Source organism: Thamnophis sirtalis, unplaced genomic scaffold (assembly GCF_051295495.1).
Source record: "Thamnophis sirtalis isolate CommonGarterSnake01/CBP01778 unplaced genomic scaffold, rThaSir2_p1.2 scaffold_2, whole genome shotgun sequence".
Lineage (NCBI taxonomy): Eukaryota > Metazoa > Chordata > Lepidosauria > Squamata > Natricidae > Thamnophis > Thamnophis sirtalis.
The window spans coordinates 17,772,491-17,792,281 of NW_028261382.1; the positions used below are offsets into that span (position 1 = coordinate 17,772,491).

Below are 19,791 nucleotides of genomic sequence, written 5' to 3' on the forward strand. Positions count from 1 at the left end.
GGCTCTCCTCGTTCTCCACCCTTCCTGTTAATTTAGAAACGGAGATATATTTAAAATGCCATCTGATTATTTTAGTGCATTCTGTAATGCAGACATTATGGGTCAATAAAAAAATGGTAACTGTGTTTAAATCTCCTGTGGATTTGGATTCGTAGCACATATGCAAAGCTCATCCCCTTCCTTTTCTGACGGTGACCCTTTATATTTTATGGGCTGTTGTACAATAAAAGAGTGATTTTCTTCTATGGCACGAGAAGAAGACTGGTTCCACTTGGCTCAGTCCTTAACAGACACGAAGCGGGTGGGTTGGAAATGATCCATGCTTAGAATGACTCCAGGGTAGGGGAAAACGGTAGCAGCAGACAAGCCATTTTACATTGAAATAGCAATTCAGGAATGGAAGGATTGTTAGAAAAAAAATCAGTCCTTTTGGATGAAGGAAAAAGGGCAAGCCTAACCAATTGACTCTGGAAAAGATCCATTGGGAATTAATGCTAGGAAGTCATTTCATAGAATCAGAGGGCTGGAAGGATTTGGAGGTCTTCTAGTCCGTTCTCAAGGCAGGAGATCTTATACCAGAGGTGTCAAACACAAGGCCAATGAGCCGAATCCGGCCCATGATATAGTCGGATCTGGCCCGTGAGGCTGCCTTGGAACCAAAGATCAAGTGAGGTTACTAATACCACTCTATAAAGCCTTAGTAAGATCACACCTAAAGTACTGCATCCAGTTTTGGTCGCCACGATGTAAAAAAGATGTGGAGACTCTAGAAAAAGTGCAGAGAAGAGCAACCAGGATGATTAGGGGACTGGAGGCTAAAACACATGAAGAACAGTTGCAGGAACTCGGCATGGCTAGTCTGGGGAAGAGATGGACCAAGGGAGACATGATAGCAGTGTTCCAAATTTGAGGAGCTGCCACAGAGTGGGGACAAGCTATTTTCCAAAGCACATGAAGGCCAGACAAGGAATAATGGATGGAAACTCATCAAGGAGAGATTCAGCCTGAAAATAAGGAGAAAATTTCTGACATTGAGAACAATCAACTCATGGAACAGAAGTTGCCTTCAGAAGTTGTGGGGGCTTCATCACTGGAGGCTTGCAAGAAGAGATTGTACTGCCATCTTTCAGAAATGGAGTAGGGTGTCCTGCTTGGATGAGGGGAGGCTTGGACTTGGTGACCTACAAGTTCCCTTCCTACTCTGTTAATCTGTAAAATCTAGAGTTTGTAAACTGCCCAGAATCTTCTAGAAAGTAGTTGCTACTTTGGACTTCAGCTCTGCTTCTTAGGCACTCCCCAAAACAGATTTCTAGGGGATTTTGTTTTTGTCTTTGGCAAAAAAAAAAGAAGTTGTAAATCTCTCCTCAGCCATCAGTTGAAAGGATAGTAAACACTATCTTAATAGTGAAAGTGGGAGTTTCTATCAAAGCGGCCATGCACTGGTATCAAAGGGGTGATAGCTCCTCTCTGATGTTGCCCGAACTTGAGCAAATGAAGCAGAATCTTGGTTAATCCTTGGCTGGATCCCCATTAGGAAGTGGTGGGAAACTGCCTCTGTTGGGTTGCCAAGAGAACCTCTGTGTCTTTTCCTCGCTCTCTCCATCCATGTCGTTAGGAGCTGAACTTTCCTCAAGGGCGACTTTACTACATGCTCGCTTAATCTCAGCTGTTGAAACCCAGCCGCCAAGGAGAAATATTTACACATGGAATGGCACGTGCCCAGGCCGCCAGAGTCTTTGGGTGCCTTGAAAGGACAAGGATTTTAGCACTGTGAGAAATGGTGTTTTGCAAGGATGCCCTCCTAAAATACTTCTTACAGCCTTTGTCGGAATAATACTAGTTCTAATTTAGAAATGTAATTGTGTTGCTGGGGTGTATGATAATTCGCCATGGCCAACTTGCCATGGCCAACTCGCTGCAGGAGAAGAGTTACACTAATATCAAAGAAATAGTGGGCTAAAGTTATTAAAGAAAGAATGCAAAAGGAGAGACAGAATGAAATGTGAATGGCGAAAAGTAAAAACTTTTAAAATTTATTTTAAATAATTAAATAGAATTGTTCAATTGTCCCACGGCGAGTTGTCCTGCCGCAAGTTGGCCATGGTGAATTGGCTGTGGCAAGTTTACTGTGGCAAGTTGTCCCATTCTGCCTCCAGCGAATCCCTTCTTTCTCAACTGAGTCTAAGGTGTTTCCCTGGTAAGGTTCCCTCCCTATGAAACTTTTCCATCTCAGGTGAATAAGGAGTGGATTATCTGTGTTCTATTTAAAGAAAAATCTGCAAAGAGAAAATGTGAACTTTGACTAAACTTAGGACTGTCAAGTTTGGGCTCAGGGACAACTACTTGGAGGCAGATGTTGATGAGATAGGCAAATGTGAATTGTGTGTGGGGGGTGTTGGATGGTCTTTTGTTGGGCAAGGACCAAGCTTTGCATTTGTGGAGGCATCCAAAGGAAGGGATGAGTTTAGAAACCCCCTTTCTGTTTCTTTTACTTTCCATCTGTAGTGTCTATTCTAGACCTTACACAATTCCATTTACTTCCCATCTCAATCCAAATGACTACACGTGGTTTTCAACACGCCTGCTCCAAATTCTCACAAATGATCCAAAGGGCAGTTGAAAATTGCATGCAAATCACCCATCAGCATTTGGGCTTGTGAAGGGGGAAAACATTCCCAAGAGCTCCCTCCTGATTATCAAAAAGGTGTTGAGACTCTAGAAAGAGTGCAGAGAAGAGCAACCAGGATGATGAGGGGACTGGAGGCTAAAACCTATGAAGAACGGTTACAGGAACTGGGCATGGTTAGTCTGGTGAAGAGAAGGACCAGGGGGGAGATGATAGCACTGTTCCAATATTTGAGGGGCTGTCATAGAGAGGAGGGGGTTAAGCTATTTTCCAAAGCACCTGAAGGCCAGACAAGGAACAATGGATGAAAACTGATCAAGGAGAGATTCAACCTGGAAATAAGGAGGAACTTTCTGACAGTGAGAACAATCCACCAATGGAACAGAAGTTGCCTTCGGAAGTTGCGGGAGCTTCATCACTGGAGGCTTTCAAGAAGAGTTTGGACTGCCTTCTGTCAGAAATGGTGTAGGGTCTCCTGTTTGTGCAAGGGTTGGACCCTTCCAACTCTGGTAATCTAAAAAACAACAACAATAGATGTTCCTTTACAAATAAATTGTGTTCTGCAGGAGGCAATTTTTTCCCTACCCTGTTACATTTGTTGCATGTGTCTGTATTTGCAGATGCTTGAAACCTGTTGTATAGATTTATCCGCTTTCCTTGTTGATACACGTATAAGATATAAAAGCATCCAGGCTGATGTATCTGACATGAATGCAAACTTCAGGAGGATGGGCAGTCAGGAATTAGAGGTTAGCAGAGAGGAAGAGGAAGAGGAGGAAGAAGAAGCAGCAGCAGCTACAAGCATTATTTTCAGATGCAGAGCCTTGAAAGTTTTCTCCCCTGTATCTTTCTCGTTCTCCTTTAACATTATCTTTTGACTTTTGGGGGAGCCCAATGCAAATAACACAGCTAACCCCCCTCTTCTGTTTTCCCAGGTGTTTGTGACCACCGTGTGGCATTTTGAGCCCTACATGGTGCCCTTAGGGTTGTTGATGCTCTTTGTGTACAACATCTCCCTGAGCAGTCCTGACAAAGCCGTAATCATACAAGACCCCCAGGTAGGTATGGTGTGTGTGTGTGTGTGTGTGTGTGTGTGTGTGTGTATTATTATTTTTTCCCAGATCCACCTGGGACTTCATTTGTGGAATGCAGGAGAATGAGAATCAGGCAAGGGCAACCTTTCCTTGACCAAGACCAATCTCCTTCTTTGCGGAACATGCTGGCATGCCTTAATAAATCCCAATTGATAACCCATAATGGTATTTGTTAGATCGGCGCAAAAAATAGCAGGGGAGAGACTAGAAGCGTTCAGCGCTTATTTTTATTTCCAAGCCTGGGTATTACGCTCTGCCAGCTAGGCAGCTGGGGCTCGGCCTTTAAGGAGCTCCGGCAGACCAGCCGGCCAATGACAGAAACTTACATTTCCTGCAGCTTGGCGAACCAATCCGCGGGGACAGGCAAATCTGTGCTATGTCTGTCCGTCCGTAACACCCCTCCCCACCTAGAATGAACAGTGTCCAACCCATGGCCGATGTACGTGATGTAATCTCACAAGTAGGCGGGGTGCATTGAACTCCTACTGGACCTGCGCAACTCACTTGTTCCTGGGATCTCAGCTGATGCGGTCGGGCCTGTTGCCTCTCCGGCCTTCGGGGATGGAACCTCCTGGAATTCCTCATGCTGTGATTTGAGTTCTGGCCAGGGTTCCTCGCTCTCTGCAGCCTTGCTTGGCCGCTGGACACCTTCAATCCCACCTTCGTCACCAGTGTTAGATTGGCGCAAAAATAGCAGTCGAGAGACTAGAAGATGTTCAGCACTTCTTTATTTCCAAGCCTGGGTATTACGCTCTGCCGGCTAGGAAGGCGGGGCTTGCCCTTTAAGGACAATAACACCATACGTACATAACACCATTGCTCCGTGAAATACAGCTTGGGAATCCTGTAACTGCCTGGGGCAATCAGCCAAATTCACTAAGCGGGCTGGTTGGTTCTCCCAAAAGTGGGTGAGGTCAGAATAAGAATTTATTTATTTCCTGGACTTATGAGTTGCTCCACTGTTATCAACTCTAAGCAGCAAACAACCATCTCACAAATGAAGTAAATATATGTGTCCCAGGATAACACTGTAGGATCTAATCTGAGTTGGTCACTGGGGCCAAAGTTTTATTCTTACAAGCTTTGGGATTCATGCTGGAGCTCATCATAGGGAATGTCTCCAAAGTGTGCACTGACATGTTCTACATAGTGCCTGGTTGTGTGTAGCTTTCAGTTGTTAATTAGTGTGTTGAAGGCTGGCTATTAAGTTGTTGATTGCTGTTTCTCTGTGCCAGGTCCTTGGCTGCTAAGTATCTGATAAGTTGGTGGTAAATCAGCACTCCTGTTGACTGACAAGGAGCCCACTTCCCAGGTTTCATTCATCTCTCTAGCTATTTTTCTCCCTGCTCAGCCAACAATCATAGTAGTTGTGATATCGAGTGCATGTCCTTGTTCATTGCAGTGTGAGGCTACCAAAGAATTTGGGTCTCCCTTGTCCAACCGGTTGCTTTGTTGTTGTTAGTTGTGAAATCAGGTCTGACCTTCGTGACCCCATGGACAATGTTCCTCCAGGCCTTCCTGCTCTCTACCATCCCCCGGAGTCCATTTAAGATCATGCCTACTGCTTCGGTGACTCCATCCAGCGACCTCATTCTTTGTCGTCCCCTTCTTCTTTTGCCCTGAGTCTTTCCCAGCATTAGGCTCTTCTCCAGTGAGTCCCTCCTTCTCATTTGATGGCCAGCTGCACTTATGTTCTCACAAACAATAATCTATATTAGTGTCTGTTAGGTAAGCTCCCCATTGGGAGAGCGAGTACATTCAGCGAAGTGTTGTGAAAGTTGTGTTGGAGAACACACAAACCAGCATACAGAGACACTGCAGATAGAGGTATCAGAATCCATCAAACAGTCCAAGTCATACACGGATAAGACAGTCAGTTATCAACGTCTCTCAGTAAAGGGATAATCCAAATAACATAGTCCAGTATCATATAATCAGTCCAGTAATCAAGGTTTGCTAACAGTTGCAAACTTTCCCAAACTTTTTCCTTCATTAACCATTAACCAGGAAGTTGTTTTTAGCCAATGTAGGCAAAATATTTTAAATCAGTTTAAACATCCCTTTTGTGATTGAGTAATCAGTTTGTGTGTTGGTAAACCCCCCCTCCCCCCCAAAAAAACCTTTTACCCAGGTTTAGGAAGCACCGGTCTATATGGTTGCTTCCTGATATTTAATCAGGTATTTTCTCCTATTTCTGTCTTAAAATTAAAAATTGTCAACAGCTTTTGAATTAGGTAAAGGTTCCCCTCACACATATGTGCTAGTCATTCCCAACTCTAGGGGGCAGTGCTCATGTCTGTTTCAAGCCAAAGAATCAGCGTTGTCCGAAGACGTCTCCGTGGTCATGTGGCCAGCATGACTAAACACTGAAGGCGCATGGAACGCTGTTACCTTCCCACCAAAGTGGTCCCTATTTTTGCATTTTTACGTGCTCTCGAATTGCTAGGTTGGCAGAAGCTGGGACAAGTAACGGGAGCTCACTCTGTTACGCGGCGCTAGGGATTCGAACCGCTGAACCGACAACCTTTCTGATTGACAAGCTCAGTTTCTTAGCCACTGAGCCACCACATCCCTTTCTTTGGAATGAGCTACCCCCATTTTGGAGGAAAGCATATTCTGCCCCAGAATTAAGAAACAGCATCTTAAAGCAGATTGGAGCCATTTAAACACCCCCATTTTTATTAGAGTTGTAAAACTGATAATATTAATATTGCTGTTTTGGTTATGGGTCTCTTATGGGCCTCCTCTCCTGCCTCCCCAGAGATATGGCAAATTTCATTTTTACTTAACCAACCATTTCGGGCACGCTGAGAACAATGACAAATGATAAGAGACCAGGTGATCCCAGCTAAATCCCAAGTCCATTTAGCATGTTGTTGTTTTTTATTGCATCTGGAAACTGAGAGCTTTTCCCACTAGAGGGGATTTGGGAACAAACAACCCATTAAATGCAAGAGGAGGATTTTCAAAGAAGGGGTATAAAAGTCAGGCAAATTCGATCTTGGCGGAGGATAGAGAGTTACAAACCATTGCTCTCCATCATTCTTCCTCTGGTGCCTCTTCAGTGGCTCACTAAAATCTGAGATGTTGTGAAATACAGCTAAATAGATGATGGATGTTGTTATAGATTATTCTTTTTTTGCAGAGAATACTCTTGTTTCCAGATCCTGCTGTATCTTTGCAAAGTTCCCTTTCAATGAAGGTGTACTGAACTCTTCTGCAGACTCAAAATATGCATGTTGGGGTAATAAGGTATACTCAGTACCAACCCCTTGTTCAAGATAGATAGATAGATAGATAGATAGATAGATAGATAGATAGATAGATAGATAGATAGATAGATAGATAGATAGATAGATAGATAGATAAATGATAGATAGATAGATTATCAAGTCTATCTTGTTACACTACATAGATGATAGATGATAAATAGATTCTGTCTGTCTGTCTGTCCATCTGTCCATCCATCCCATCATCCATCCATCCCATCATCCATCCATCCCATCATCCATCCATCCCATCCATCCATACATCATCTTTCATCTTTCTGTCCGTCTGTCCCATCTATCCATCCATCTATTACCCATCCATCCATCTATCTATCCATCCATCATCCATCCATCCATCCATCCATCTCTATCATCCATCCATCTCTATCATCCATCCATCCATCCATCCATCCATCCATCCATCCATCCATCCATCCATCCATCTATCTATCTATCTATCTATCTATCTATCTATCTGAATATAATTCAAGTGAATAAGGAGAGAATATGCAACATTACTCTTTTGCTGACCTGGAGCCAATCTGTTCCATCTTGCTCTGCCTGGATTGTGACTCCCCCCCCCCTCTGGAAAGGTTTGGCATGAGGACAGTGAGATGTTCTGGAATTTCCGTTTCCTGGAGTGTGTTAGTTCACACAATTCGAAGCCTATCTATATTTAGTGAAACACATACATACCTTTTGTGGGCATGTTTGGGGTTTTGCAATTATCTAGCATGCATCAGCAATAATGTCTTTTATTCTCAACTTTTTATAAAACCTATGCGGAACATCTGGCATTTCCTTTTCATGTAGGACTCTAATACGTGTCTGATGTTTCCATCAATGATTTCTGTATCATGTGAAATTAATTATATCATATGATAGTTTGCAATTCTGCTAGGTCTTCTGTCTTACTAGTGGTGTGAATATTGGCATCTACTAATCAGTTGGTCATTATGTTGTTTGCCAGATTTGTTGGCATAGTGTGGCCGAACCATTACGGATGTTTTTTTATTGCATGCCATATATCTGTAGATATCCCATCAATTTCTGAAGCTTTCTGATTTGGTAATGACCAAGACATTTGAATAATAGAATAATAGAACTTGGAAGGGACCTTGGAGATCTTTCAGTCCAACTCCCTGCTCAAGCAGGAGACCCAGTGCCATTCCAGACAAATGACCGAACAATTCTCTTCTTGAAAACCCTCCAATCTTGGAGCACCTACAACTTCTGGAGGCCAGCTGTTCCACTGATTAATTGGTTTCATTGTCAGGAAATTTCTGCTTAGTTCTAGCTTGATTGTCAGGGTTCCAAGTAACACCCCCAATGAAAGAAAACTCCAAGGCTTAAGTTTCCTCAAAGTTCAGTTTTATTAAAGATGTCATATTGGCACATCTGGGAAAACCCAAATTTGAAAGCTTCCAGGTTTTCCCCACCCAAACGAAAGTCCAAGTCTGTGCCCAGCACCCACATGTCCATCACATGGTCCAATCAGGCCCCGCCTCAACTGGAGATACCTCCCAGTTACACTACTCCAGGTGCAGGGCAAGATGTCCTCGGCTCTCAGAGAAAGGAATCTTATTTTGACTATATATATCTCCCATACTCCATATAATCTCCGTCCCAATTTCCCACAGCACTAAATGTAGCACCCCTGAAGGCCCAATGCAAAAGATGGCTTCCAGGACTAACATTGACTTTCTCCTTGACTAGCTTCCATCCATTGATGGTTGACATAACTTCATCTTCTTGTCCGTCCTAGAAGTTTTCATAAATAAGGAGTATCTTCCAAACTATTTTGGATGTTGACCCTCCTATAGTTCAGTAGACTTCTTCCGTCTCTGTTTGATCTTGTTTGAATCTGCTCCCATCCATACATTGGCAACTTTTTTGGAAACAAATTCAAAGTTGGATCCTCCATCTGAGTTCCTTTGGAAAGCTGTTCTTGTTTTTCCATGCCTGCTTCCGTGTCTTTACAGATGTTGCACTATTGCTTCTCGTCTCTTCTAACAAGCTCTCTGGCATTCTTTGTTCAGCTCCTGCCTGAGCTCCTTGTCATTCTTGGCCTGGACTTCTCTTCTGTTCTTGGCAATTTCCACTGTCTCTCTTCTGTCGTTTGTTTTCTTCTGTTTCTTCATCTTTGGCAGTCTCTTTTCACATTGACCTCTGGCAACTTTTCTTGATTTCCCTGACCTTAATAAAGATTTCATTTCACTTCACAGTTCCTGTGGTTCCCCTATCAATGAGGTTTAGGACTTGAAAAAGATTCCTAATGGGAGGGATATATTCTCAGGATCGTATTTCTGAAAATTCACTGCCTTTCTTCTTCTGCTTTAGCTCAACCTGGAACTTATACCTGAGCATCTTATGATCTATTTCACAGCCAGCCGGTGGCCACATTTCTCTGTTATATATTTCTGAACTCTTCCTTGTAACTGAACTCTTAGAACTGAGTCCTTCCTTTTCCATGTACCAATAATATGGTAACGTTGATTTCTGTGTTTAGTGACGTCCATGTGTAAAAGTGTTCTTTTGGTGGTTCTGTTAGCCATGAAAAAAAAAGTTGAATTAGCAGAAATTGATCTGGTTCTCCTGCTTCATATCTATTTCTTTGGTCATACAGTCCAACTACAGGTGTTTCTCTGATCCGCAGATTTCTGTTTCTGTGAGATGGTTGTTAAGAGAATTTTGCTGCATTTTGTGACCTTCCTTGCCACCTTCCTTGTTTAGTGAATCATTGAAGTTGTTAAGTTAGTGACACGGCTGTAAATGAATATGACTTCCCCATTGACATTGCTTGTCAGAAGGTCACAAAAGGTGCCTATGAGATTCTCAACCATCCAGGTCATGGTTGTCCCAAAGGTGCTTTTTCAAGAGGACTTCCTGGTTTTTCTTTGAAGAGATTTCGCTTCTCATTCAAGAAGCTTCCTCGGCTATCAGATGGAATATATTATATCATTATGGAACATAGATTCTTGGCATCTACTCCTGGGTCTTGGCTCATCCTGCTCAGGAGAACCCCAATGCCATCACTGCCTCCACCACAATGATGAGGCAGTGTAGGAGACCATAAAGGGAGAGTATATAGCCATATTTATCAATTGCTATAGGGATTTGTCTGGTCCTCTTTTGAGGCCATCTAAACCAGAGGTCTCCAACCTTGGAAACTTTAAGACTTGTGGATTTCAATTCTGGGAGTCTTAAAGTTGCCAAGGTTGAAGACACCTGATCTAAACAATTGGCCAAAATGTTCCAAAGGTGCTTTTTCAAAAGGCAACTGGACTGTACTTTTCTTTGAAGATGTTTCACTTCTCATCTAAGAAGCTTCTTGGATGAGAAGCAAAGCATCTTCAAGGAAAAACAAAGTCCAGTTGCCTTTTGAAAAAGCACCTTTGGGACAAGCATGATCAGGATGACTGACTGAGAATCTCCATAGACAATTGGCCAAAATGTTCCACATTTTCGATAATTTCTCCTGGGTCTCTGCTAGAAGAGGGAAGACTCCTAGTTGTGCAGAATCTGGAGATGCCCAAAATAGCAGGGAACAGACCTGAAATTTCATGGGATCATGGGATCTAGGCAGAGAGATTGTAACAATTGTTCCTTTGCTGTTTGCCTCACTTGGGATGACCCGTAGGACACACCTTGCCATATGTTAACATCGGGGTCCATTTCCCTTTTAGCTGCTCTTTGTTGCCAAGACAACTTAATGTTTTGCTTTATAGAACCCGGTCCTAGATTAATTTTCCCTTTCAAATGTTCCTGAACTGCCACCTTTTTTTGTTGCAATTTTTCAACAAAACTGTTTTTAATTTTGCTTTGGTGCACCTCTTTCATCCAGCTATATTTGTGTACCTTTATCAGACATAGGACTTATTAAAAAAAAAACAAACCAGGCCTATTCAAATATTAGCCTAACCCACAAAATATTTTTATACATTGCCTGCAAAAAAATAAAAATAAAAAAAATACTGACATTCAGCTTGCCCCTACATTTCATCATAACCTCACTTTCTTTTTTAACCCTCTCTTTCAACAATAAGGCACGATAATGCTGTTTAGAATTTTGTATCTGATTCTTAAGATTGATTACGTGTGTGCTAATGTGTTTTCTGCCTCCTAATGTTTTCATAATAGCCCTAAAGGGAGGGAACAATCATTGAAATAAGCAACAATGGGAGAACAAACTGAGTGTTTGGAAACTCAGCCTTGACATTCCAACTGGTTCATTTGTCAAAGGATGAACAAAAAACCCCTTACCAGAAGAGAAACTTGGCAATGAATTAAAGTAACATAAAATAAGGTCTCTGAAAACCTCCTGGCCTTCAAAACAATTAGACCTCATACGTGTTGTTAACATGTTTTCTTGGACAAGGGTTATTGGGGGCTGCTGTTTTTCTGTTGTTATTTTTTTTAAAGCTTTCACGTCCTTGAAAGTTAAAGGAAAAGAGGATGGTTAAAGGAAAAATAAATTAGCGATTTTTAATTGGCCTTGTGGACCTACGTATCACACTGTTCCTTTCTGGAATAAGCAGTTTTGTCCAAAGCACAGGGAAGGTGAAAAAATTCTTGGTTGTTTTACTTTTTAAAAGCATGTGATTCCAAAAAGGATATTTTGGACTTCATGGTCCCATCCTGTGAGCAAGATAGATGATAGATAGATAGATAGATAGATAGATAGATAGATAGATAGATAGATAGATAGATAGATAGATAGATATGGATGGATGGATGGATGGATGGATGGATGGATGGATGATAGATATATAGAGATGATAGGTAGATATAGATGATAGATATAAATAAATAAATAGAGATAATAGATAGACAGACAGACAGACGATAAACAGGCAGACAAGATATGAATAATATACACGGCAGATTTTATTCTGGTTTGTTTAACTCTTTTTTAAAAAAAATGAAAAGCATATATTTTTGTGTGGACTTTTTCAAATGGTCTAATGTTTTTCTTCTTCTTTTTTATTTTAAAGGACTACATTATTGTAGAAGAGGACGAGGATGATGATGACAAGGTAAGAGGGATTAATGGAATCTGAGACCATAAACTGGTGATGAAGATTCTACGAGCATACATTCACACATACCGGGAACATTAGTTTAAGAAGAGTAATTCCCGTACATTAGAAAATAAGGTGTTTTAGAAAGCCAATTATGTATTATTGGCCTATTATTCCTTTTATTTGCACCAGGTTACTAAAATATACAAAAGCTGACTTTCTTTTTTAAAAAAGGAGAAAAAAATGTACTGAAGCACATTCTCCTCCCCCACGCAACACAACAACTTCTAGGGGGAGCAGTTGGCTGGGATATAACCCAGAGGAACCTGGTTTCCATCAAGTGGATGGTTGTGTTCTTGTCAAAATATAGAGAGGCCTTTCTTGACCATAACAGAGAGAGCTTCTGGGAATTGTAACGTGTCTTTGGAGACTAACTGTTTACAGCTTAGAAACCCCTTAGACAGTTAATTAAAAAAAAAAAAATCAGAGGAACCAATTAATTCCTTTCCGTATGAACGATCAAACTTTAAACTAAAAAAAAAAAATAGTTGGGCTGTTGGATCCTCGTTTCCTTTTTAACTCTTCTTTTCCAAATACCAATTGTGATGGAAAATAATAACGGTTGGTTTCCCAAGCAAGCTACCATTAAAGGTTTCTCCTTTAGCAATGGCCTTTAACCACAGGGCCTGTCTTCTTCCATGAAATTGTAAGACATCTAAAACGTCACTTTTTTCTTCTCCCCGACTTCCCCAGCAACACAGGTTTCATTTCATTGTGTACCAAGTGAAGGTTTTAAAATAAGGATTTTCTTCTTTCTTTCTTTTTTTCCAACAAAAAAAAGAGAGAGAGAGCTTATTTTGTCATTAAAGGAGGATGTGCCACGCTTTCCTGGGATTTGACCGTGTACCGAAATAGGCTTATTTAATGAGAAAAACCCCATTTCTTTTGTTTCTTAGCTTTTCATTCGGTGTCCAATTACATTTCTGACATTATTGTGAAAAGATTCCCCCCCCCGCCCCCTATATTTAGAGCGAGAGTGGACAACTCTCACTTAAGGTGGCCTGCAGATCCTCTTCAGTATGATGGATGCAGGTGTCAAGTGTGAAAAACAAGGTCCACATATAAAGGTTCAGTTAGACTGCTTTATTGCTAAAAGCCTACATACAGGAACCTTCTTAACTAATGATGGATACCTGGTTAGAGTTAGATCAGGGCCAATGACACACACGTGGACGGGGTTGAACTGATTTTGCTTGTGGCTATGTAACGATTCTAGGCTGGTTTCTCCTTTCACTCCACCCCACTCCTGATCCTACAGTTGGCTTCATAAGTAGGACACGAAAGTCCTACTTATATCCCCCCCCATAAAACAAGGATCCCACTCCCCAAAAAAGAATGGACTTGCCCACTTTGTATCATCATTAGGGGGATTCCTTAAATGTTCTCTGCTTGCTGATTTCTCCATGGTTAATTCCCCAAAGGGGCTCGGTACCTCTTATCCCGAAAGTCAGATTGGCCAAGACAATAGCAGGACTACTTGGTGTATTTAAAAAATATAGCCTTCTTTGGAATAAATCCTCAACAACCTCATTACTCAGGACTGCATGACAAATGTTTGGATATTTCAGCCTCCCTTGGACCATGTCCATGGAGCGCATTTTCCAAAAACAGGCAGATTATTTTGTGGTTTATTTTGATGGATGCGGTGGCTCAGTGGCTAAGACACTCAGCTTGTTGATCAGAAAGGTTGGCTGTTCAGCAGTTCGAATCCCTAGCGCTGCGTAACCGAGTGAGCTCCTGTTACTTGTCCCAGCTTCTGCCAACCTAGCAATTCGAAAGCACATAAAAAATGCAAGTAGAAAAATAAGAACCACCGTTGGTGGGAAGGTAACAGCGTTCCGTGTAACCTCCGCATTTAGTCATGCCGGCCACATGACCACGGAGACGTCTTCAGACAGCGCTGGCTCTTCGGCTTTAAAACGGAGATGACCGCCCCCTAGAGTCAGGATTGACTAGCACATATGTGCGAGGGGAACCTTTTACCTTTACCTATTTTATGGCAAAAGAGTAAAAAAAAAAAATTCTGTTCAACAATTTTTTCTTTAAAAATACTCTTTTCCTTCAAGATTGAACTTCCATTTTGTGGTTTTGTTTGAGCCTGGTAAATTCTTTCTCTATTCAGAAGATGAGGGGGAGATATTAATTAACACAAGTATTGTTTAATCAATTCTTAACTGTGAATTTATTTGCAATTTTTGTAATCCCCCCTTTTTAAAATTATACTTTTATTACCATTAAATAAAAGAGTAAAAAGAAAAAAAAATAGAAAGTGTAGAATAGAAAATCAGAGCTTTCACCGTGTATGAACAGGAAAACATGGAGTCTACAGGCTATCAGAATGAACACCTAGATTAATTTATAATATTAATACAGTAATGCTAACAAATCATAACTGTGAATAAAACCAAAATGAGATTCTATTTAAAACAAGTATTATATTTATTAAAGATAGGAAAAAAAACAGTGCTGCCTGTTCTGATCCAGGCTTCTCCAAAAAGCATGAGGCAGAGTCCTGGTCCCAACAAAACCCCTTTTATTAAAAGAATGTGAATTCCTCTTATTCACATTCAGCAAAGGCCTGGTAAACAGTCTTTCAAAGGGGTATTTATGACTGCAGACCTTATCTAGCTTGGAAAGCTGCCATGTAAATATTTTCCAAACGCAGTGCTGTGCAAGGAAAGACTGGGCACAGAGTCTCTATGATTCACGGACAGATCTTCACACTCCTGAAATGAACGAACAAACGAATTGTTTCCTGAAAAAGCCCACCCACCTTTCGCTCCTCTTTTATTTCCTATGGAAAGGGCCATTCACCGTCCACCTGTGGCTTTACTCCCAAGTCGACCCTGATTTCCTAAGTGTTTTTTTTCTTCTGGCAGCTCTGCACACTGGGAACAGGCTCCACCTGTTCCTCTGCCACACTGCTGTCTAGCTCTGAAGGCAGCTGTGAACTTCCAGATGGTCTTGGCCCCCTCTCTGTGTCAGCGTTCCAAGTATCATGCAGAATTAAATCAGAGTCCAAGGCAAAACGATGCTTAAAGTTCCAATTTAATAAGTCAGACATCTTGGCACATGTGTGGAATCCCAATTCTGGAAGTTACCTAGGATTCCCACCCAGTTGAAAGTTCATGATCTTGTCCCCACACCCACAAATCCATCACATGGTCCAATCTTCTTCTTCCATGCTGGCATCTCCACCCAGCTGGTTCCAGTCAGGTGCAGAGGTGCGGAGACAAAAGATGACCTTGGGCTTCTAGAAAAGAATGAGAACAACACATTCCACAATTCTACTCCTTTCTATTCCCCCCTCCCAGCTACTACACTAATGAAACAGCATAATGAAATAAGAGAGAGTGTGGAAGGCCAAAGATCCTAAAAGGGATATAACTGCAGGCCTGACCTTCTGCCTTCAATGCAGAGCTCTCATCTGAGCCTTCCCCAGCCTCCAGGACTGGCCCATGTTTCTCCCCAACCTCTTCACTGTCCGACTCTGCTGCCAGCTCTCCTGGCTGCAGGCAGACCACAACACTTCCCTTCTAGAACCTGCTAAGAATGGATCAGGGTCTTGGGAAGGTATTAAGCAATCAAGATAGCTTAGAAAAAATCCCTTGCCCCTTGCATCTACAGACGGTTTCTACCTTGATAGTAGGACTGGACATCTCTCTAGGAAGCAAGGTCCTTGTGACTCTTTCGACATCACAATAAATCCCTGATTCCCACTTCCTTCAATCTCTCAGTACCCAGGCAGTCCAGCAAGCTCACAAGAGAAGATGTAATATTGTGTGGCTAAATTGTGTGATCGCCACATTTTTGTAGCGCAATCTGAGATGTGTAAACAAAGCCAGCAGGATAGCTACCCAGCTGCCACATGACGGTTCTTCACAGTTCCATGCTGCAAGAACAGGCTTGCTTTGAAAGATCTCACTTGCAAATGTTTATTTCACTGCTGTTAAGAACTGGTCAAAAGTTAGACTAAACTAGGAAAAACATGGCATGCAGTTCCTTGATCTCAAATCGGCCTCAGCCATTCATGCTTGGAAGCCGCATGCTAGTAACTTAAGAACCATAGAGGCCTAGAGACTAAAACGTATGAAGAACAGTTGCAGGAACTGGGTGTGACTAGTCTAGAGAAGTGGAGGACTAGGGGTGACATGGTAGCAGTATTCCAATATTTGAGGGGCTGCCACAAAGAAGAGGGGAGGCTGAATCAACATTTTCCAAAGTACCTGAGTGCAGGGCAAGGAACAATGGATGGAAACTAATCCAGGAGAGAAGCAACCTGGAATTAAGGAGACATTCCCCAACAGTGAGGACAATTAACCAGTGGAACAGCTTGCCTTCAAAAGTTGTGGTTGCTCCATCACTGGAGGTTTTTAAGAAGAGACTAGACAGCCACTTGTCTGGAAGGGTCTCCTGCTTGAGCAGGGGTTTGGACTAGAAGCCCCCCAAGATCCCTTCCAGCTGTATTCTGATTGATCATAATTATGTTGTTCTGAGTAACACTACAAGTTGACACGTCTGACTAGTCCTTGACCTCAAACTTTTAGTACTTTGGGGATGGGCGGTGTGTGTGTGTGTGTGTGTGTGTGTGTGTGTGTGTGTGTGTAGAAAAGAAACATGAGCAGACAGAAAAGTGTAAGCATCTTTTGAGACCTGCTGGTCATCTCCCTTTTCATAATTATCTTGAGTGCAAAATTCATAAGGTATGAAGATAAGGTAGGATCAGATACTTTGGCCACCAGATGAGGAAAGAGGACTCCTTGGAAAAGACCTCAATGTTGGGAAAGATGGAAGGCAGAAGGAGAAGGGGACAGCAGAGGATGAGATGGTTAGATAGTGTCATCAACACAATGAACATGAATTTGGGCAAACTCCAGGAGGACAGGAGGACCTGGGGTGCTATGGCCCATGGGATCACAAAGAGTTGGACTTGTCAATTGAACAACAAAAATCCATTTAAACTTGGATGCATAGTAGCTCTCATACTATGTCCATGGAGGTTCTCATTCATCCAGGTCATGGTTGTCCCAAAGGTGCTTTTTCAAGAGGCAACTGTGTTTTTCTTTGAAGACATTTCGCTTCTCATCCAAGAAGCTTCTTCAGCTTTCTTCAAAGAAACATCTTCAAAGAAAAACCAGACAGTCCAGTTGCCTCTTGAAAAAGCACCTTTGGGAGCCACATCACAAGTTTTGGGGATCTTCATTTATAAAAAGAGTTGTCGCCCCCTTTTCCTATATTGTCTGAATGTGTAGTTCACGAAGAAATAATTCAATTAGTGGTGTGATTGGCAAGGAATTACAGTTAGTTTTAGGTGCTGTGCCAGCTTTCTTTTTGCTTTTTTGTCATCTTCTTTCCTAAGCAGTCCTGTTGTTGTTGTTTTTTTAAAAAAAAAATTCTAGCTGGTTTGATTGAAATGTTCACAGAATGCTGGAGCAAGAAATGCACCTGGTTGTTTGTTTGCTGGTTTGTAAGTTGTAAAAAAAAAAGGTTTAGTAATTTGGAAAAAACACGACTGTTTTCCAAACTACAATACAGCAATAAGAAGACAAATGGATCTGAAATGTAACTATCCTGAATGCTGTTACTTCTGATAACCTCTCTTATAACCTTTTATTGTCTAGGCTACTTTTTAAAAAAGGAAATAAATACATTTTTTCCCTTCTTTTTCTTCTCTTTCCTCTCTCCTCGCAGGAGTCTGAAAAAAAGGGTTTAATAGAAAGAATTCACATGGTCCAAGACATTGTTATAACAGTCCAAACACTTTTGGAGGAAATAGCATCTTTTGCAGAAAGGATAAAAAAGTAAGTCAAAGTTTTGTTCCCATGCTCTGAAAAACCTCTGAACACCATGGCTGGAAACAATTGGAAAAAAAAAACCTTTAACTGGAAATTTCTGAAAGCCAATGCAGAATGGAATAAAGGTTGTTTCCTTCAACTGAATGTCAACTCAGTGATGATAATCTATCATCATAGAATTCTTCTTTCTGAATTTCTTACACATTTAATTATGATTGAAAATTATGGAGGACCAGAAATCGGGAATTCTAGTTCCATGTTAATATGGAGCCAGCTTGATGTCCTTGGGCCAGTCACTTTCTCCCAGCCCTAGGAAGGAAGGAAGGGAGGGAGGGAGGGAGGGAGGGAGGGAGGGAGGGAGGGAGGGAGGGAGGAAGGAAGGAAGGAAGGAAGGAAGGAAGGAAGGAAGGAAGGAAAAGGGAAGTGGGTGGGAAGGATGGGAAAGAAGGAATGAAGGAAAAGGGGAAGGAAAGGAGAGGAATAGGGAAGGGAGGGAAGGGAGGAAGGAAGGAAGAAAGGAAAAGGAAAGTGGGTGGGTAAAATGGGAAAGGAAGAAAGGAAAGATGAATGGGGAAGGAGGGAGGGAAGAAAGACAGGAAGGAAAGAAGGAAAGAAGGAAAAGGAAATTGGGTGGGAGGGATAGGAAAGGAGAGGAAGGAAGGAAGGAAAAGGGGAAGGAAAGGAGAGGAATGGGGAAGGAAGGAGGGAGGGAAGGAAGGAAGGAAAAGGAAAGTGGGTGGGCAGGATGGGAAAGGAAGGAAGGAAAGAAAAGGGGAAGGAAAGGAGAGGGATGGGGAAAGAAGGAGGGAGTGAGAAAAGAAAGGAAGGAGGGAGGAAAGAAAGGAAGGAAGGAGATAAATCTATATGAGTTCTGAACTCTGCATTACAAATCCAAGATTCATACAAGTGAATTTCTCTTCATGCAACAAAAAGTCATATTTCCCCATGTGTCAAATGAAACAATGCTGGTCTTTTCAGAGCAAGGGTGCCACATCACACAAGCTTAACCTGTACAATTCCTTCCCACAATTTAATTTTAATGGCTTTAGGAGATTATTTCAAAACAAGCTGGATCAACTGAGACATTAAATCTTCTGCTGAGTTGGAGATCCCAGCTCTCATTTGTCCAAATGATCTCCTTCCTCAGTTCACCCCTTTATCAGTGTGCCTAAGATTTCTTGGCTGCATAATGCTGAAAGAAATCAACACAGCTTCTAAAAGCTTCTAAGATCCAGCCACCTATCATTTGTTATCAAATCAATCAGTCCTAGAGAAATCAACCTTGACAGTTATTTGGAAGGACAGATCCTACAGCTGAAGCTCAGATACTTTGGCCACCAGATAAGAGGAGAGGACTCCTTGGAGAAGACCCTGATGTTGGGAAAGATGGAAGGCAGAAGGAGAAGGGGATTGCAGAGGATGAGATGGTTAGATAGTGTCATCAACCCAATGACCATGAATTTGGGCAAACTCCAGGAGGACAGGAGGACCTGGGGTGCTATGGCCCATGGGATCACAAAGAGTTGGATATGACTTAACAACTGAATAAGTAAAATCATGAATTCCATTTAAACTCTTCTTCTTTGCCACCAAATTTGTTTTTTGATTGGACTTCTATTCCATTTGTTTTCCACCCAACCTTTTATGTCGATCATCAAGCAGTCTGCTATTCCTACATTGGACAGGTCTACCCTTGTTTAGTTTCATCTGAAAATTTCAGGCTCTTTTCCGGCCCAACAGAGAAGAGTAGAGAATAGGCCCCACGAAGCAAAGAGGACAGAGCTTCCTGGCATAACTGCGTGACCCTGTTTTCTTCTCCTCTTCCAAACCCTCCCATGTGCTCACAAACGGAGCCTTGTCAACAGTTCCCCTCTTTCAAAGCGCAGCCGCGTGGGGTCTAAAAATACCAGAAACCTATGTGTTGCG

General features: G+C 42.0%; 1 protein-coding gene across 2 annotated transcripts in view; it reads left to right on the forward strand.

The window, feature by feature from the left end:
- The window catches only part of MCTP2 (multiple C2 and transmembrane domain containing 2), a 160,599-nt gene that overhangs the window by 126,548 nt on the left and 14,260 nt on the right, over positions 1-19,791 (forward strand). For both annotated transcript variants that reach the window (XM_087704361.1, XM_087704362.1), the window contains exons 18-20: positions 3,562-3,684; positions 11,984-12,025; positions 17,762-17,871. In XM_087704361.1, the coding sequence (XP_087560487.1) occupies positions 3,562-3,684; positions 11,984-12,025; positions 17,762-17,871 (275 nt within the window). The remainder of the gene's footprint in view (positions 1-3,561; positions 3,685-11,983; positions 12,026-17,761; positions 17,872-19,791) is intronic.